The sequence below is a fragment of the Salvelinus alpinus genome, chromosome 2 (genome assembly GCF_045679555.1).
Source record: "Salvelinus alpinus chromosome 2, SLU_Salpinus.1, whole genome shotgun sequence".
In the NCBI taxonomy this organism is placed as follows: Eukaryota; Metazoa; Chordata; class Actinopteri; order Salmoniformes; family Salmonidae; genus Salvelinus; species Salvelinus alpinus.
The window spans coordinates 16240468-16262258 of NC_092087.1; the positions used below are offsets into that span (position 1 = coordinate 16240468).

A 21791-nucleotide genomic window follows, 5' to 3' on the forward strand; every position below is an offset into this window, starting at 1 on the left:
TCTCATGATTGGATCACCACACAGTGCTCTAACTGATGTGTAGGTTACTTTTCTACCTCCTCCGGTGTAGTTTTTCTCTGGTAGCAAGTTAAAAAATGCAAGATTGACTTCTAGCACAACATTAGGAAATGTAGCTGGCTATATTCTTTCAATTAAAAACATTTTTCGTTTTTGGAAAAATTACCTGGCTTTTTCATTGTAAGCTAATTAACTTGTGTAGCTGCTAACCAAATAGCGCTGCACTTCTGCCGAATGTGTTGTGAACGCTGCGTGTAACACATCCGGTGTCAGGATAAATAAAATGCAAGGTCTGCTAACTTTCTTTAATTATGTTTAATTACCGCAAACAATGAATGGCAAATGCAATTTTCGTATATACGGGTTCGCTGTTTCACCGCGCAGGATGAACAGAGAACTGGCAAGAAGTACGTAAACAGCTGTTCTTATACCGTGATGACGTCGTTTCAACGCGTCTGTTAGCCTATCACAGTAGAGGCTGGGCTTGGTTTAGACTCTGCCCCCCCTTTGCTGGCCCCTTGGCGCGTTCCTTTGTCCACCTCTGGTTGCTGGGTAGATTAGCTCCGTCTTGGGTCTGTCGATTCTACACTAAAACAGTTCCTAATATGGTATTGTCCAGTATTCTAAACTCTTGGTTGGTCTAGAGAGCTGCACCCTTCCCCTCTCCAGACTGGTCACAACTTTTATGGCCTGTGTTGGTCATTCCTTACACCTACACACACTATACAGAGGGGGGTGTGCGTGCATGTGTGTAACAAAACAATATTCCTCTTCAACCAATATGCTAACAGGCTATTATGCATAAACATAAATCCTAACAGTGTTGCACTAATGTATTTTTTTGTGAAGGAAAACTATAGTTGCATGCCCCTGATCACTCTGTAGAAGCCCCCAAAAAACACTGTCAACTTGCAATATGAAACGCTGGTGAAATGGTTTTGAAAATGCAGGTTTCTGAAAGCTAATGCGAACCCCTGCTGGCTGCTGCTATGGAGGCACAGCATTTGAACCAGGAAGAAGAGCCTTTGTTACAATACAGGGAAAGTAGGTTAAGTTTCTCCTCCCAGTCTCAGCCAATCTGGGCTGCTCTACTAACGTATTGTTCCAACTGAAAGGAGAACAAAGCAGACCAAATGTTATTGGTCGCGTACACATATTTTACAGATATATTGCCCTGTAGGGGCTGTTGCCCAGCCCCCGCAGGGCAACATGCTAACACAGCGCCCACAGGGCAACATGCTAACACAGCCCCCACAAGGCAACATGCTAACACAGCCCCCACAGGGCAACATGCTACCACAGCCCCTACAGGGAAGCATGCTAACACAGCCCCCACAGGGCAACATGCTACCACAGCCCCCGCAGGGCAACATGCTAACACAGCCCCCACAAGGCAACATGCTAAAAGCCCCTACAGGGAAACATGCTAACACAGTCCCCACAGGGCAACATGCCTACACAGATTGACTTCTAGCACAGGGCAACATGCTAAAAGCCCCTACAGGGAAACAGGCTACAAGCCCCCACAAGGTAACATGCTAACACAGTCCCCACAGGGCAACATGCTAACACAGCCCCCACAGGGCAACAGGCTAAAAGCCCCTACAGGGCAACATGCTAACACAGCCCCCACAGGACAACATGCTAAAAGCACCCATAGGGCAACATGCTAAAAGCCCCCATAGGGAAACATGCTAACACAGCCCCCGCAGGGCAACATGCTAACACAGCCCCCACAGGGCAACATGCTAACACAGCCCCCACAGGGAAACATGCTAACACAGCCCCCACAGGGAAACAGGCTAAAAGCCCCTACAGGGCAACATGCTAACACAGCCCCCACAGGGCAACATGCTAACACAGCCCCCACAGGGAAACATGCTAAAAGCCCCCATAGGGAAACATGCTAAAAGCCCCCGCAGGGCAACATGCTAACACAGCCCCCACAAGGCAACATGCTAAAAGCCCCTACAGGGCAACATGCTAACACAGCCCCCACAGGGCAACATGCTAAAAGCCCCTACAGGGAAACATGCTAACACAGCCCCCACAGGGCAACATGCTAACACAGCCCCCACAGGGCAACATGCTAACACAGCCCCCACAGGGCAACATGCTAACACAGCCCCCAAAGGGCAACATGCTAACACAGCCCCACGCAGGGCAACATGCTAACACAGCCCCCACAAGGCAACATGCTAACACAGCCCCCACAGGGCATCATGCTAACACAGCCCCCACAGGGCAACATGCTAACACAGCCCCCACAGGGCAACATGCTAACACAGCCCCCACAGGGCAACATGCTAAAAGCCCCCACAGGGCAACAGGCTAAAAGCCCCTACCGGGCAACATGCTAGCACAGCCCCCACAGAGCAACATGCTAAAAGCCCCCACAGGGAAACATGCTAAAAGCCCCCATAGGGAAACATGCTAAAAGCCCCCATAGGGAAACCTGCTAAAAGCCCCCACAGGGAAACATGCTAAAAGCCCCCATAGGGAAACATGCTAAAAGCCCCCACAGGGAAACATGCTAAAAGCCCCCACAGGGAAACATGCTAAAAGCCCCCATAGGGAAACAAACGCTAAAAGCCCCTACAGGGCAACATGCTAAAAGCCCCCATAGGGCAACATGCTAAAAGCCCCCATAGGGAAACATGCTAAAAGCCCCCATAGGGAAACATGCTAAAAGCCCCCATAGGGAAACCTGCTAAAAGCCCCCATAGGGAAACCTGCTAAAAGCCCCCACAGGGAAACATGCTAAAAGCCCCCATAGGGAAACATGCTAAAAGCCCCCACAGGGAAACATGCTAAAAGCCCCCACAGGGAAACATGCTAAAAGCCCCCATAGGGAAACAAACGCTAAAAGCCCCCATAGGGCAACATGCTAAAAGCCCCCATAGGGCAACATGCTAAAAGCCCCCATAGGGAAACATGCTAAAAGCCCCCATAGGGAAACATGCTAAAAGCCCCCATAGGGCAACATGCTAAAAGCCCCCATAGGGCAACATGCTAACACTGTGGAGGAAGAATAGGCTAAAATAAAAGACTAGGCAGAGGGAGAGAAGACAGGGTGAAAACGAAAGAGAAGGCAGACTAAATATAAGAGCATGCCTCCAGACATGACAGACTGTGTTCTGCTCTGTGAGGTTGGTTGGTATGTAGTTGTAGCTATTGGTGGCTGACTGACGGCTCTCTCTCTCTCTCTCTCTCTCTCTCTCTCTCTCTCTCTCTCTCTCTCTCTCTCTCTCTCTCTCTCTCTCTCTCTCTCTCTCTCTCTCTCTCTCTCTCTCTCTCTCTCTCTCTCTCTCTCTCTCATAAACATCACTTACTGCATTCATGTTCTCTTTGGCACCCCCAGTAAGAGACATGGCATATGTTTTTCTAGGTTTTGGACACAAAAAACATCCTGCTGAGGCATGGGTGTGTAGATCAGAGGGAGGAGAGAAACATGAAACTCTCTACTGTTTCATCTTTGAACCAATATGAGGAAGAGTCTTCCATGTTTGCACTGCAAGCTGTCATGGTGGAGCACTAACAAAAACTGTGGGAGTGGTGGAGTTGTGTATGCATTGTGTATGTTATGTTAGCTGGTGTGGTTATGAGTATGGTGTGTGTGTGTGTGTGTGTGTGTGTGTGTGTGTGTGTGTGTGTGTGTGTGTGTGTGTGTGTGTGTGTGTGTGTGTGTGTGTGTGTGTGTGTGTGTGTGTGTGTGTGTGTGTGTGCGTGTGTACGTGCAGATGTGTGTGTGTGTGTTTGACAGATCGATACAGAAGGATTCTCCTCATGTTTACCCTGTGCCAAAGTGAGGTGTTGTGAAGAATGATGTGGATGAGGCTAAATTATATTTTCTTTTGATTTATTTCATAAGGCACATTTTATTTTAGCAGTATTGGGCTATTTAGATTCTTATCTCTGAGCGTCAATACGTATTATGTTGCTAAGTAAAAACAAAGTGTGAATAAGTATTATGTTGCTAAGTAAAAACAAAGTGTGAATAAGTATTATGTTGCTAAGTAAAAACAAAGTGTGAATAAGTATTATGTTGCTAAGTAAAAACAAGGTGTGAAGTAGTCTATAATATTTGTCAGATATACTTACATGACCTCAGGCAAGGGAAAACAATAATACTTACAACTACCTGCTCTCAAAATAATGTCACGGCTACTTGTGTTAGTCTCTCTTCTGCAGTCAGCACAGAGCCTGGAGCAGTCAATAACCATGGCGTCATTGTTGTTGTGTGTCTTGTTCAATGTCACAAATGCCTGGAAATGGTTAACCTTCAATAGCTGTAACAACCAGGCTGGAAACGGTTAACCTTCAATAGCTGTAACAACCAGGCTGGAAATGGGTAAACTTCAATAGCTGTAACAACCAGGCTGGAAATGGGTAACCTTCAATAGCTGTAACAACCAGGCTAGAAGTGGTTAACCTTCAATAGCTGTAACAACCAGGCTGGAAACGGTTAACCTTCAATAGCTGTAACAAACAGGCTAGAAGTGGTTAACCTTCAATAGCTGTAACAACCAGGCTGGAAACGGTTAACCTTCAATAGCTGTAACAACCAGGCTGGAAATGGTTAACCTTCAATAGCTGTAACAACCAGGCTGGAAATGGGTAACCTTCAATAGCTGTAACAACCAGGCTGGAAACGGTTAACCATCAATAGCTGTAACAACCAGGCTGGAAATGGTTAACCATCAATAGCTGTAACAACCAGGCTGGAAACGGTTAACCTTCAATAGCTGTAACAACCAGGCTGGAAATGGTTAACCTTCAATAGCTGTAACAACCAGGCTGGAAATGGGTAACCTTCAATAGCTGTAACAACCAGGCTGGAAACGGTTAACCATCAATAGCTGTAACAACCAGGCTGGAAATGGTTAACCATCAATAGCTGTAACAACCAGGCTGGAAACGGTTAACCTTCAATAGCTGTAACAACCAGGCTGGAAATGGTTAACCTTCAATAGCTGTAACAACCAGGCTGGAAATGGGTAACCTTCAATAGCTGTAACAACCAGGCTGGAAACGGTTAACCATCAATAGCTGTAACAACCAGGCTGGAAACGGTTAACCTTCAATAGCTGTAACAACCAGGCTGGAAACGGTTAACCATCAATAGCTGTAACAACCAGGCTGGAAACGGTTAACCACCAATAGCTGTAACAACCAGGCTGGAAATGGTTAACCTTCAATATCTGTAACAACCAGGCTGGAAACGGTTAACCTTCAATAGCTGTAACAACCAGGCTGGGCAGCGTACTGGGCGGAGGCCGGCTAGTGGTGACTGTTTAACAGCTTTAATAGCTGTAATAGCCTGGCTGGATGTGGTTAACCTTGAATAAAAATAAATGTTTTCTTGTCACATACACCGGATAGGTGCAATTAAATTATGCTTTGCAGGGTCAGACATAGTTACAGCACCCCTGGAACAAATTAGGGTTGCTCAAGGGCACATCAATAGAGTTTTGTTGCCTTGTCAGCTTGGGTATTCAAGCCAGCGACCTGTCAGTTGCTGGCCCAACGCTCTAACTGCTAGGCTACCTGCCGCCCTCTTAATAGCTAGGCTGGATGTGGTTAACCTTGAATAGCTGTAATAACCAGGCTGGATGTGAGCAGTCGTGATGCTGAGCTGGTGGGGGTGGGGGACTGGGGTGTTGGAAGAGGAATCATGTCACAGCCAGCATGATGAATCACTCTCCGATGATGATGATCTCTGCCTGTTAGCCAATAGACAGCAGGCTGTGATAGTGCCATATGTTTTGATGTGTTACTGTGGCATGATAAGGCTGCAGCTGCGAGTGTTGTGACGCTCAGATTTTTTTTAAACCGGAGGAAAGACAGGGCTCCGGTTATACAATGAGAGGACAAAATAAAGTTTTCTTCACAGATGTTGTGGAGATGAGAGGAGTGATGTGATTGATTGTCCTGTCTGCTCTGAGACAGAAAAGGTGAAATTGAGAGCAGGAGTGAAGTAAACTGTTATCGAGATAAATTCAACAGTAAGAGACGGAGAGAATTTCAGAAATGGAGATGCTTGGGTAAAAAAACTCAATAGTCTTGCTGAACACACCCTTTTTTTGCAATATAGAACTTGTTTCCCAGCTCTATGACTCCATCTAAGCAGAGATAAGTCAATGCAGTAGCAATAGCAGTTTGACAACGCACCAGTCCCTCTTCAGACTCAGGCAGAATGCAGCAGCCGGTAACAAGATTTCAGCCTCACAGATTATGTTGTGCCTGCAGCCAGAACAGGCCTTCACTAACTCATCCATTATGTACAATCTTCTGGGACGCACTTTGTTCTGCTTTAAAAGAGCGGCCTGCATCGGCTCAGTCCCTGCAGGCCTGTGATGAAGTTCAGTGTGGAATTGTCTCTGCCATCTGCGCAGTGCAAGCTGTCTCTCTGGTTCAACACAGGGGCCCTGGAGGTCCAGCATGCCTCTCTTCCTGTATCTCTCTCTCTCTGGTTCAACACAGGGGCCCTGGAGGTCCAGCATGCCTCTCTTCCTGTATCTCTCTCTCTCTGGTTCAACACAGGGGCCCTGGAGGTCCAGCGCGCCTCTCTTCCTGTATCTCTCTCTCTCTGGTTCAACACAGGAGCCCTGGAGGTCCAGCATGCCTCTCTTCCTGTATCTCTCTCCTCTATCTCTCGCTGAGCCAGCTCCTGAAACACAACCTAAACCAAGACATGCTGCTGACTCTCTATTAACCCCCTTGCTTCCTGCTACTATCAACACCGGACCAGCTGATTTTGTGTTGGACATGAGTCAGCACGGAAACACGGTCTTTATAACATCTATGAAATGAATACAGTGTTTTGGCAAAAGTCAGGTTGTGTCTTTGCTTTGGGGTTTAGGGAGGCATTTTGGATAACCTGAAGTAACACTTTGTTTTCAGGTCTATATATAGAGCTCTCTGCCTTGATAAGAAAAGTTGTTTTTGTTTCTGCCGAGTTCTATTACTGGTGGGCGGAATGAACTGAATCACTGCAGAGAGGGCTTCAGTGCACAACATGCTTTCATTCGGAGAGGGAGAAAAAAATTACTTAATTTGAGTGTTATTTCTGTGACTTTCCTCTCACTCCCCTTTTTACATTATATCTCTGTATGCTTGAGCCTAGTCTCTACCCGACAGGCAATTGTGACCTGGCAAGAGCTCTTTAACTGGCAAGAGAGTCTAGATTGAGGGTAAAGTCACTGTCCATTAACTATTGAGTAGACAGGGTGGGGGTGGGGATTGGCCCTGGCATATAGGCTTTTACAGCTATTGATATCCTAACAGCCTTTATTTGCTAGTGTGACTGCGCTGTGCCTCCCAATAACACTGGCACGCATGGCTTTGGACCTCATTCCAGGTATGGGTATAGCTCAGTATTTATTGTTAACTGATCGTCATTCATGTGTCATAGTGGTTCCAGATGAGGATGCATAGACACACACACCAGCTTCTCCTTAATAAAGGCTCTCTCTTCAGTATCTAATTTGGGTGGCTGAGTGGCTCATATAACTGCTATAGGATGCTAGGTTCACAGATTCTGTCTGTCTAGATGAAAAAATCTCCCTCCGCTCTCTTTGGGGAAATTCCACTGTTTGATTGTATTCTCCCTCTCTCTCTCTAAGCTTTCATCGGATAAGACAGGCATGTTTGATATGGTGCCTCTGGGGGATGGAGAGATTCTCCCCAAGGCCAGTAGCACTGGGGATTTAAAGAGGAGAAAAGAACCCAGACTGCCATCATTGTATTTGTTGCAGTCTAATTACCACTATGTCTAATGTCATAGGGGCAGACTTGTTTAAGCTGGGTAGTTAAGCATTGAGTCTGATTATAGACTTAATTGGTCCCAAATTGATTCCTAAGTAGGATATTTGTTATAATTGCTATAAATGAAAGACAAGTTCTGAACTTCCATGAACTTCCCTTCAACGCCAGTCATCCCAATCCCTAAAATAGCTCACTGGGCTCGGTGAAGATGGACGTGTGTGTCTGTGTGTCTGTGTGTCTGTGTGTGTGTTTGTGTGTGGGTGTGTGTGTGTGTGTGTGTGTGTGTGTGTGTGTGTGTGTGTGTGTGTGTGTGTGTGTGTGTGTGTGTGTGTGTGTGTGTGTGTGTGTGTGTGTGTCTGTGTGTGTGTGTGTGAACCAGAGGAAGTGGCTGTAGCCAACCCACTCAGATTGCTGATTGTAAACACAACCTGGGGCCCTGTGAATAAGAAGAGGTGCTGCTCTCTCTCTGCTAATTGCCAGGGAGTGGGTGTGGTTCAGAGTGGGTGTGGTTCAGAGTGGGTGTGGTTCAGCGTGGGTGTGGTTCAGAGTGGATGTGACTCAGCGTGGGTGTGGTTCAGCGTGGGTGTGGTTCAGAGTGGATGTGACTCAGCGTGGGTGTAGTTCAGCGTGGGTGTGTTTCAGAGTGGATGTGGTTCAGCGTGGGTGTGGTTCAGAGTGGATGTGACTCAGCGTGGGTGTGGTTCAGCGTGGGTGTGGTTCAGAGTGGATGTGGCTCAGCGTGGGTGTGGTTCAGCGTGGGTGTGGTTCAGCGTGGGTGTAGTTCAGAGTGGATGGTGTTAATTAACCAATGAGAAGAAACAAAAAAACATTTAGAACAGAACAAAAATGTATCTGAGATGCCATTTTGTTCTCATTGACCTACATACAAGGTATGTAGGTCATACAAGTGAACTCCTCTATGAGCATAGAGCGAGGGCAAAACAAAAGCATGGTAGACTAGATATAATGTATACTGTCAACAGTACAACAACAGTAAAGCCCCACTTTAAATATACAATCATTGTTGTTGATGCAATAGCCATGGCCTGTGGCTGAGTGCATTTTACAATTCATACCCTTTGAATCTTATTTCATTAAGTGCCCCATCTGCCTCGCACAACACCTCTCTCTCTCTAACACACACACACTGTCCCCTCCTGTCTCTATGTAAGGGGCTAATAAAGGATGAAGTGATCTCAGCCGGAGGGACACAGTGAATTAGCGTCCTATCTCCACTCTGTTATCCAGTCACGTAGCTGCTCCATCCCTCCATCCTGGAGCGTTACTATGGAGATTACCATAGTTACAACTTCAAACACACAGTATCAAACCAAACAGTCATATAAGTTAGCTGAACAGTGCTGCTCCCTTTCCTCATCAATGTGTAGTGATGATACACTGCACTGTTGAAGCCTAGAGAGGAAAGACATTTCAATTAGCAGCTGCTTATTTTTCTCTGGCAATAGACACTAAAATCTTCAGTCCTAAATGAAAAAAAGAACTTTTTATACATGTATTTTGTATGCCAATAGATTTGATTTCCTTCATTTGGTTTGGCTCATAGCTGACAGAGACTGCTCGAGATACAATTGTTTTTGTGTTTTGGCTTACTTCTCATTTTGTCTTCTCTAATTGTCTAGAACTTGGGAATACTTCTGTGAATGCAGATGTCACGGTTGTAACAATGAAAGACAGAACACTACTACGTCAACTTAGTAAACCATGTAATGGGTTACACCTGTGTATGGCAGCTTTTGTTTCTTCCCGTTAATAATTCTTACATTGTCTGCTCTGAGTTAAAATGTGATTCCCTAGGTGAGCTGAATAGCAGGGTGTGTTCTGTTTGTTTAATATGGCACAGCCTTCAGTAAATTCATCCTTTCACCTGTGTTCAATTTAAGCACCCTGTTTTTATTGGCTCATAACACTGTGATGATAACCTACTCAGCTGTAATTGATTCATCTTGTGTACATCATACTGTAACAAGGGTAACCTCTTTCCTCCTGGTGATTGAGCTTTGTTTCGCCTATTAATAAGCTGAGCTGAGGTGAGCAGAGGTGAGCTGACACCCTGAATAAATAACTAGATTGTTATTCTGTGGGGTCCCTCAGGGATTCATGACTGGACTGCTATAGTATGCCATTTGGAGATAGTATGAGAGTAAACCAGGCCATCAGAGAGAACCTGTTACTCTCAGGGTGGTGTTAGTTATCCACCCTGCACACTAGCTGCTAAATGTTTTGTCTTGAAGGGACCACAGGCAATGCTTGTTTTCCATGGGTCAGGTATTCCTCTATGTGTCATGTTGTGTTTCTCATCATGCATCTATAGTACATTTACATATTAGCAGATGCTCTTATCCAGAGTGACTTATAGTAGTGAGAGCATACATTTTACATACATCCCCCGTGGGAATCAAATTCACAACCATGGCGCTGCTCTACCAACTGAGCCACACAAATCCATAGTCTATCTGTACCTTGAGAGGAGTTTGGTTGAATTTTCATTTATTTTTGCTCGCTCATTGCTAGGTAGTCCTGAGCGATTAACTGAAATGTTGGTTATTTTTCATTTTTAAACAACTTATTGACTGACATTGGTTCAATTATTTGAATTCAAATTCATATTATAAAATGTTTCCTTATTTTCTGTGAGCTCAATGTGCACATCGCACAGTTTCTCTAGAACTGTGCGATGTAGTAGGGAGTTGTAGTTTCCAACAGGTCAATATTCTACATAGTTTAGCACATAAAATGTGGTTATTAACTACAATGACCATAATCCATTGCGCATCTACTTGTCCAGTCTGTGATTCTTTTAGGACTGCTAAGGAATAGACAAGAATGGGAGATTGTGAGGTCATATAGAGGGCATCTGTTGCTTAGCGATGTATCTCTACCTGAAAATACATGATCTAAGTGATTGATAGTTGGGATTCAGCAGTCATAAAAGTATGCTACTAAAATAGTGATTTTGTCAGACAGCACAGGCAGCAGCTCTATAGAGATGAGATGATGACTTGGAATGAAATAGTAAAGTCATCAAATAAAACAAATGTAATATGCACAACTAAAATATTTTATTAAAGTAATATGAATAAATGACGGTTAATAAGCAGTAATGGGCAGTCACTACCATCATTCATTGTTTTATTCTGTGTTGTTACAGCATTGAACCCACATAATGCATAGTGCATTTAATGTTTTTTTTAAATTATGGAACCGAAACCAAACCAACCTCAAAAAGCACGAATCACTCTGCACTATTGCCAGGTAGAGTGAAGCATTTATGTTGGTCATGTTTTAGAGCAATCATGGGGCTGAGCAAACGGAATCCTGTATGTGTGCCCTCATTCACTTCCTGCCGTTCACAGAGATAAGCAGAACATAATGTAATCATTATACTGTATGCTCATTCACTTCCTGCCGTTCACAGAGATAAGCAGAACATAATGTAATCATTATACTGTATGCTCATTCACTTCCTGCCGTTCACAGAGATAGGCAGAACATAATGTAATCATTATACTGTATGCTCATTCACTTCCTGCCGTTCACAGAGATAAGCAGAACATAATGTAATCATTATACTGTATGCTCATTCACTTCCTGCCGTTCACAGAGATAAGCAGAACATAATGTAATCATTATACTGTATGCTCATTCACTTCCTGCCGTCCACAGAGATAAGCAGAACATAATGTAATCATTATACTGTATGCGTAGCGCAAGGCCAATTTGTCCCCCACCTCTGCTCTGTGTTCCAGCTCATTTACCCTCAGAGTAAAGAAAACCATGTTTCTATAGTTTACCCAGTGAAATATTAACAGGCTGAATTCTAGGCAAGAAGGTGACCTTCGCGGAATGTGTACAGAGATTCTCGTCTCAGATGTCGTCGCCCCCATTTTTCCCTACTAAGTATATTTTGTACTCAGGTCACCTCCAGTTTTGTCTTATTTATCTTTCTACTTTGCATTTGTCACAGCGAAGCCAACCAGAAGCAACAGGATGACGGTAGACAGACTACTCAGTCTCTAAAGTAGTCTTTATTCCTGCACAGATAGAGAGAGGAAGGAGAGATGAAAACATAGTCTAGTGTTGATAAAGCCTAGACAGGGTATGATATGAGGTGTGTAGACTAGAATATATCAGCACAAGTATGATGCGCTTTTTAGATGAGAGGAGCTTCTAGTGGAATTGTGAAGCTAATGTGTGTAGCCAGTGTGTTTGTGTGTGTAACATTTTCTACATTTACTAGTATGTTTCCTGGTGTCATGTGTTAGTGTGTTTTTCTGTCAGGTCATAGCAACAACCTCTCTCCGTATCTCTCATTCTCCACACCGCCTCTTTCCGTATCTCTCATTCTCCTCACCGTCTCTCTCCGTATCTCTCATTCTCCTCACCATCTCTCTCCGTATCTCTCATTCTCCACACCGCCTCTCTCCGTATCTCTCATTCTCCTCACCGTCTCTCTCCGTATCTCTCATTCTCCACACCGCCTCTCTCCGTATCTCTCATTCTCCTCACCGTCTCTCTCCGTATCTCTCATTCTCCACACCGCCTCTCTCCGTATCTCTCATTCTCCTCACCGTCTCTCTCCGTATCTCTCATTCTCCACACCGCCTCTCTCCGTATCTCTCATTCTCCACACCGTCTCTCTCCGTATCTCACAGAGCAGAGGTGGGGGACAAATTGGCCTTGCGCTACGCATACAGTATAATGATTACATTATGTTCTGCTTATCTCTGTGGACGGCAGGAAGTGAATGAGCATACAGTATAATGATTACATTATGTTCTGCTTATCTCTGTGAACGGCAGGAAGTGAATGAGCATACAGTATAATGATTACATTATGTTCTGCTTATCTCTGTGAACGGCAGGAAGTGAATGAGCATACAGTATAATGATTACATTATGTTCTGCCTATCTCTGTGAACGGCAGGAAGTGAATGAGCATACAGTATAATGATTACATTATGTTCTGCTTATCTCTGTGAACGGCAGGAAGTGAATGAGCATACAGTATAATGATTACATTATGTTCTGCTTATCTCTGTGAACGGCATTCACTTCCTGCCGTCCACAGAGATAAGCAGAACATAATGTAATCATTATACTGTATGCGTAGCGCAAGGCCAATTTGTCCCCCACCTCTGCTCTGTGTTCCAGCTCATTTACCCTCAGAGTAAAGAAAACCATGTTTCTATAGTTTACCCAGTGAAATATTAACAGGCTGAATTCTAGGCAAGAAGGTGACCTTCGCGGAATGTGTACAGAGATTCTCGTCTCAGATGTCGTCGCCCCCATTTTTCCCTACTAAGTATATTTTGTACTCAGGTCACCTCCAGTTTTGTCTTATTTATCTTTCTACTTTGCATTTGTCACAGCGAAGCCAACCAGAAGCAACAGGATGACGGTAGACAGACTACTCAGTCTCTAAAGTAGTCTTTATTCCTGCACAGATAGAGAGAGGAAGGAGAGATGAAAACATAGTCTAGGGTTGATAAAGCCTAGACAGGGTATGATATGAGGTGTGTAGACTAGAATATATCAGCACAAGTATGATGCGCTTTTTAGATGAGAGGAGCTTCTAGTGGAATTGTGAAGCTAATGTGTGTAGCCAGTGTGTTTGTGTGTGTAACATTTTCTACATTTACTAGTATGTTTCCTGGTGTCATGTGTTAGTGTGTTTTTCTGTCAGGTCATAGCAACAACCTCTCTCCGTATCTCTCATTCTCCACACCGCCTCTTTCCGTATCTCTCATTCTCCTCACCGTCTCTCTCCGTATCTCTCATTCTCCTCACCATCTCTCTCCGTATCTCTCATTCTCCACACCGCCTCTCTCCGTATCTCTCATTCTCCTCACCGTCTCTCTCCGTATCTCTCATTCTCCACACCGCCTCTCTCCGTATCTCTCATTCTCCTCACCGTCTCTCTCCGTATCTCTCATTCTCCACACCGCCTCTCTCCGTATCTCTCATTCTCCTCACCGTCTCTCTCCGTATCTCTCATTCTCCACACCGCCTCTCTCCGTATCTCTCATTCTCCACACCGTCTCTCTCCGTATCTCACAGAGCAGAGGTGGGGGACAAATTGGCCTTGCGCTACGCATACAGTATAATGATTACATTATGTTCTGCTTATCTCTGTGGACGGCAGGAAGTGAATGAGCATACAGTATAATGATTACATTATGTTCTGCTTATCTCTGTGAACGGCAGGAAGTGAATGAGCATACAGTATAATGATTACATTATGTTCTGCCTATCTCTGTGAACGGCAGGAAGTGAATGAGCATACAGTATAATGATTACATTATGTTCTGCTTATCTCTGTGAACGGCAGGAAGTGAATGAGCATACAGTATAATGATTACATTATGTTCTGCTTATCTCTGTGAACGGCATTCACTTCCTGCCGTCCACAGAGATAAGCAGAACATAATGTAATCATTATACTGTATGCGTAGCGCAAGGCCAATTTGTCCCCCACCTCTGCTCTGTGTTCCAGCTCATTTACCCTCAGAGTAAAGAAAACCATGTTTCTATAGTTTACCCAGTGAAATATTAACAGGCTGAATTCTAGGCAAGAAGGTGACCTTCGCGGAATGTGTACAGAGATTCTCGTCTCAGATGTCGTCGCCCCCATTTTTCCCTACTAAGTATATTTTGTACTCAGGTCACCTCCAGTTTTGTCTTATTTATCTTTCTACTTTGCATTTGTCACAGCGAAGCCAACCAGAAGCAACAGGATGACGGTAGACAGACTACTCAGTCTCTAAAGTAGTCTTTATTCCTGCACAGATAGAGAGAGGAAGGAGAGATGAAAACATAGTCTAGTGTTGATAAAGCCTAGACAGGGTATGATATGAGGTGTGTAGACTAGAATATATCAGCACAAGTATGATGCGCTTTTTAGATGAGAGGAGCTTCTAGTGGAATTGTGAAGCTAATGTGTGTAGCCAGTGTGTTTGTGTGTGTAACATTTTCTACATTTACTAGTATGTTTCCTGGTGTCATGTGTTAGTGTGTTTTTCTGTCAGGTCATAGCAACAACCTCTCTCCGTATCTCTCATTCTCCACACCGCCTCTTTCCGTATCTCTCATTCTCCTCACCGTCTCTCTCCGTATCTCTCATTCTCCTCACCATCTCTCTCCGTATCTCTCATTCTCCTCACCGTCTCTCTCCGTATCTCTCATTCTCCACACCGCCTCTCTCCGTATCTCTCATTCTCCTCACCGTCTCTCTCCGTATCTCTCATTCTCCACACCGCCTCTCTCCGTATCTCTCATTCTCCACACCGCCTCTCTCCGTATCTCTCATTCTCCTCACCGTCTCTCTCCGTATCTCTCATTCTCCACACCGCCTCTCTCCGTATCTCTCATTCTCCTCACCGTCTCTCTCCGTATCTCTCATTCTCCACACCGCCTCTCTCCGTATCTCTCATTCTCCTCACCGTCTCTCTCCGTATCTCTCATTCTCCACACCGCCTCTCTCCGTATCTCTCATTCTCCACACCGTCTCTCTCCGTATCTCTCATTCTCCACACCGCCTCTCTAACTTGATGAAGCCAGAGTGAAATTGTGAGATAGAATTTTGTGTAATGTCACTGCTGAATCCAACTATATGCCTTTGTGTCAGAATGCATCAGCTTTGACTTGCGCAACTATGAGATATTGAGTAGTATCACGAGTAGTACTGTGTTAGTGTTACCGTAGAAACATCAATTTTCTGTTAGCTGATTTTTACATAATACATTTTGCACTACATAGGGGTGTTCCTGAGACAATTAAGTAAAACTTCAAGTTACCACATTTAGGTAATGGAACAACATGCCTTATCATTTATAAAGGGAAAGGAAGTAGTAAGTTATTCACCAGATCGTACTATTATTTTGGCTCAATGGAGTATGAACCCAGCAGCCAGACTTCCACTGTAAAGCCAGAGATTTGGCCCTGTGGCTCACTAGAAATTCCTGTCATGAAGTAAAAAAATCCACAATTTTAGGACTGTTTTTATCGTTATTCAAACAGACTCCCAGAGCTTCCATTTCATTGCTGCTCTCTGTGTGTTTTTATCTGAGAACAGTAGAGTTTTCTAGCATCGCTGTGTTTGGCCTACTCTGTCACCACGGTCTGTCCCTTCAGATCAATACATCATTCTCCATGGTCACCCCTACACTCCCTGCCCAAATACCCATACAGACTCATTCAGTACGCTACATTACCACCAAACCACTCAGCAGGATTAGGGCCAAGACTCTCCAGCCTGAGAGAAGCCTCGGTACGGTACGGTAGTGAAAGCCAAGCGGTTTGAGTGCATCTTTAGGATTGAGAGCTTATTCAAATTAAAGAGGAACAGTAGGTTGTCTGGATTTATTGCTCTTCTCTCTCCTGCTTCTCGGTAATCTATTTTGAGGCCACTCATCAAATCAACAGATGGAGTTAGATACCAAGGCAGTCCTAAATGGACTTGGCCTCAGGGATGTGCTCACTTCAATCAGTTATCTCCCATCACCTGTCCCAAAGTCAGTAACATATTTGTTTTCTGGTGATTTAGTCAGTCATTCAGTTCGTGCCTCAATCCATTGTCTTTAATTAGTATTTGAGGATGGTGAAAGAGGTCACCAGCTCTAAACCAGCTGAGTCTGAACCCACAATTCAGCTTGCATTAGATCCTGCCCTCCCTCTGCGTCTGTCAGCACACACGAACGGAATGGCTTGTCATGTTGGCACTGATAGAGGTGGAATTAGCTTTTTATAACTTTGAGGAAATCTCTCTCTCTAATTCTCTAACTCTGTCTCTACCTCCCTCTCAGGAAGGTGTGTGTGTGTGTGTGTGTGTGTGTGTGTGTGTGTGTGTGTGTGTGTGTGTGTGTGTGTGTGTGTGTGTGTGTGTGTGTGTGTGTGTGTGTGTGTGTGTGTGTGTGTGTGTGTGTGTGTGTGTGTGTGTGTGTGTGTGTGTGTGTGTGTGTGTGTCAGGGCCAGGGCCAGGGCCAGGGCTGGTAGAGTGCTGCTGGTCCCTCTGGGCTGTTTGTCAGGGTAGGGCTTGATGTACTGTGACTGGGCCAGGTCAGGTGGAGCACGGGGACACAACACGAAACGGTGGCACAGGGACACGACATGGTGGCACAGCGCTGGCAGAACAGGGACACGACACAGTGGCACAGGGCTGTCAGTACAGGGACACGACACGGTGGCACAGGGCTGTCAGTACAGGGACACGACACGGTGGCACAGGGCTATCAGTACAGGGACACGACCGGTGGCACAGGGCTGTCAGTACAGGGACACGACACGGTGGCACAGGGCTGTCAGTACAGGGACACGACACGGTGGCACAGGGCTGTCAGTACAGGGACACAACTTGGGTTGAACATTTTGGTGAATTTTCAGAGGTGGAAACTTTCCATGGGAATTAACGGGAATATATGCAAATTGATATTAATACCGTTTAAATGTCTATGTTTTTTTGCATGGGATATATTTACCATATATGGAGACAGAAACATAAACCTTTTACCTTATCATAAGTAGACATAGAAATTTAAAAAAAACTATTTAGTTATGAATTGAACTTTAATTAAATGAGTTGACTCTTCACATGCGATGATTTCACTGAACAACAAAAGAAAGGGATGATCCCCAATGATCCATCGCATCTCCCAAAAACGTTTTCAACATACAGTTGAAGTTGGAAGTTTACATACACTTAGGTTGGAGTCATTAAAACTTGTTTTTCAACCACTCCACAAATGTCTTGTTAACAAACTATAGTTTTGGCAAGTCGGTTAGGACATCTACTTTGTGCATGACACAAGTCATTTTTCCAACAATTGTTTACAGGCAGATTTTTTCACTTATAACTCACTGTGTTTCCTGTTCCTTCTACAGGTGCCGGGGAGTCTGGGAAAAGCACCATCGTCAAGCAGATGAAGTGAGTTACAGAGAGCTGTAACAGATGAGGACATGTCATGACCTCTTTAATAGATGATGCCCTCTATCCTCTAGTGGTTTATTCAGTCCTAGTCTCAGTCCTTGTACTAGTCCCAGTCCTTGTTGGATTGATCTACAATGCTACTGTACACTGCTCATCCAGAGCTGGCAAACAGTCAATCAGGCATGTTGAGCATAGGCATATTCATTTGCTTTTTAGGAAGACATATGGAGGGCAAATCTTCATGTCTTTCTGTCTGTGGTAGTTGGGCTGGTTTCCTCGTGTCTTCCTACCCATAATTGTCTTTGGCTACTGAAAGCATTAGTCTCAGTGCACAGGACTTTTTCTGTGGTTACTGTAATGACTGGGATCAAACCATGACACTCAATTACACACTCACCAATGACGTAGACAAAACATGTCTGTATGTCTATGCCTCATTCTCACACACACACACACACTCCTTAATGGCTTAATCATTCACAGTCCTCTGGGCTAGCCAGGCGACGAATCAGTTTTTCATGAGTACAGAATGTAGCTCTAAACCCAGGTTGTTAATACAGCCATACAGAACAACCAATGCTTGGGGGAGAGACCATACCCATAACACAGCACAGCCTGCTCTGCTCTGAAGCACCAGCTCTGTCTCTTACCACAGAGATCATGTCAACATAAAAGGAGAGCAGGAAGAATGGTTGCCTTTTTTTCCAATAACACCTGTAGATAGAATTATAATATTTATTGTGTAGCTAACTGGGTTAAATCCCAGTACTTTTCCTAGCTGCTAGTGTCAGTCAAGCTTACAGGCCTGTTTATTCATGAGATGATATTGGCTTATTCATGTCTTCGTCTTGGTGCTACTGTGCTCTTTCTGCACTGCATCCAGCATTCTGATGAAGTCTGGATGCTATCATCACACTGAAACACACACACATACACACACACTTAACATGCAGGGCGTCCCCCTGTGAATGACAAGCTGAGGCATGGTCAGACACATCACCAACATGCAGAGGAGGTTTGCACAGGACTGCACTGACTGTCTATATCAGCTGGAAGCCTAGCGGTTAGAACGTTGGGCTAGTTACTGAAAGGTTGCTGGTTCGATTACCAGAGCTGACAAGGTAAAAAATCTGTTGATGTGCCTTTGAGCAAGGCAATTAACCCTTATTTGCTCCAGGGGTGCTGTACTACTGAGGCTGACCTTGTAAAACAACACATATCACTGCACCTATCTGGTGTATGTGACAAATACATGTATTATTATCATCTTAGCGTAACTAGCCGTTCTACCAACCGTTACGGTCATTGATTGAATACCCAAACTCTTAGCAGCTAGAAGTCCTGACATATTGAGCACATTTACCACTGTATGAAATACATAACCTGTCAACCATACTGCCCAATGACTGTATATATGAATGGACAAAGTCATGGATCACGTGACACCATGTATAACTATGTGAAGACTCATTAGAGCGTTGAAGCTAAATGAAGTGGGTTAAGATGGTGTCTCATGGGGACATAACATGCTCAGTTTGAGCTACTCCAGGAAGTGACGTTAGAGGCTAGCTCAGTGCTGCCCCCTCGTATAAGTCACATTTTATGCCGACCTGGGTACTGCAGGCTACCATTAGCAACTCAATTATCCTTATAACTTCTTCTGGGTGCGACTTTAAAATAATCGGTTAAAGTACATACATTTGGTGTATTAGGAGCACATATTGGTCCCATGATTATCTTTGCAACATTTTTTTAATTTACAAGAAGATTGACCACAAAGATTGACATTTTTCCATTCACTATAATGGGGGATCCCGTTTTCTGCTAACAATGCCTGCAGTACCGCGGCCAGTCTTGAACCTCTGTGGCTTCAATTATTATTATTATTTTTACGTTGAACCTTTATTTAACTAAGCATGTCAGTTAAGAACAAATTCTTATTTACAATGACAGCCTACCCCGACCACACCCTGACGAAACTGGGCCAGTTGTGCGCCGCTCTATGTGACTCCCAATCACAGCCGGATGTGATACAGCCTGGATTTGAACAAGGGACTGTAGTGACGCCTCTTGCACTGAGATGCAGTGCCTTAGCCTGGTGCGCCACTCGGGAGCACCAATGTGAAGGGGCCGTTGTTCTCCCCTGATGCTGCCCAAGCACCTTTTTAAACACCCGTTCTCCACCTGTCCTCCTTTTCTCTTAGTAACATTTGTGCCCCCTTCTATTCCTCACTTGAGTGACATCAGTAGAATGCTCAGGTTTGTTCTCCTTCATCAGGATCATCCATGAGGATGGCTACTCAGAAGACGAGTGTAAGCAGTACAGAGCTGTGGTCTACAGCAACACCATCCAGTCCATCATGGCTATTATCAAGGCCATGGGCAACCTCAAGATCAACTACACAGAGGCCTCCAGAGAGGTAAGACACACACACACACACACACACACACACACACACACACACACACACACACACACACACACACACACACACACACACACACACACACACACACACACACACACACACACACACACACACACTTGGGCATGTATGTTAGGCTCCTCTGTTTCTGCAGTCAGATGATTAGAGAAGAGGTACAGCTTTGCTTCTACACATCCACTAGAGCTCTTGAGTAACAATGTCCTGGGCACTGAAGTCAAGGTTAGTCACTATCATCCACGACCTCTAGAAGCCAAGGTTAGTCACTATCATCCATAACCCCATGAAGTCAAGGTTAGTCACTCATCCATAACCGCATGAAGTCAAGGTTAGTCACTATCATCCATAACCCCATGCCCGATCCAAGAAGCCATTACATGCAGTCACACAGTTTGAAAAGAACGCCAATTTCCGCTAATAGGAGACTGTTTTATCTTACTATACCTACCAATCCTATCTTAATCTATTTTATTTTACTATACCTACCAATCCTATCTGATCTTACTATACCTACCAATTCTATCTTATCTTACTATACCTACCAATCCTATCTTATTCTACCTTATCTTACTGTACCTACCAATCCTATCTTATCTTACTATACCTACCAATCTTATCTTACCATACCTACCAATCCTATCTTATCTTACCATACCTACCAATCCTATCTTATCTTACCATACCTACCAATCCTATCTTATCTTACCATACCTACCAATCCTATCTTATCTTACTATACCTACCAAGCCAATCCTATCTTATCTTACTATACCTACCAAGCCAATCCTATCTTATCTTACTATACCTACCAAGCCAATCCTATCTTATCTTACTATACCTACCAATCATATCTTACTATACCTACCAATCCTATCTTATCTTACTATACCTACCAATCTTATCATACCATACCATACCTACCAATCCTATCTTATCTTACTATACCTACCAATCCTATCTTATTCTATTTTATCTTACTATACCTACCAATCCTTTCTTATTCTATTTTATCCTACTATACCTCTACATAAGAGATTTACAGGAAGCCCATCTCTGCAGCTAACTCCAACACCCCCAGAATGGCTTCCAGTTTCTCCATCTCCTTATTAGAAAAAAGCTACTGGCCAACTGAGGTCACATGTTGCTCGTGAAGTTCAGTCCTGACTCTCCTGTAAAACTCCCCCTTGAGCCTTATCTCCATGTTCTTGTGGAACAGACATGGTTTCTCAAGCAGGTAGTGGTAGGGGAAGCTGGCCATGTATAGGGACTTCCAGTAGCACTCACAATGCCAGATCTCTGAGAAACTTGGGAGGTCTTGACCTGAAGTCACACAAAACCAGTTCTAGATGCACAGTGCCTTCAGAGAGTATTCAGACCCCTTGACTTGTTCCACATTTTGTTACCTTACAGCCTTATTCTAAAATTGATTACATTTTATTTTTTGCCCTCATCAATCTACACACAATACCCCATAATGACAAAGCAAAAACAGGTTTTTAGAAATGTTTGCAAATGTATATATAGTTTTTAATTAAATATTACATTTACATAAGTAATCAGACCCTTTACTCAGTACTTAGTTGAAGCATCTTTGACAGCGATTACAGCATCGATTCTTCT

General features: G+C 44.2%; 1 protein-coding gene across 2 annotated transcripts in view; it reads left to right on the forward strand.

Annotated features, from left to right (window-relative positions):
* The window catches only part of LOC139554813 (guanine nucleotide-binding protein G(i) subunit alpha-2), an 85743-nt gene that overhangs the window by 40269 nt on the left and 23683 nt on the right, over window positions 1–21791 (forward strand). For both annotated transcript variants that reach the window (XM_071367976.1, XM_071367973.1), the window contains 2 exons: window positions 17682–17724; window positions 20006–20147. In XM_071367976.1, coding sequence (XP_071224077.1) covers window positions 17682–17724; window positions 20006–20147 — 185 coding nt within the window. The remainder of the gene's footprint in view (window positions 1–17681; window positions 17725–20005; window positions 20148–21791) is intronic.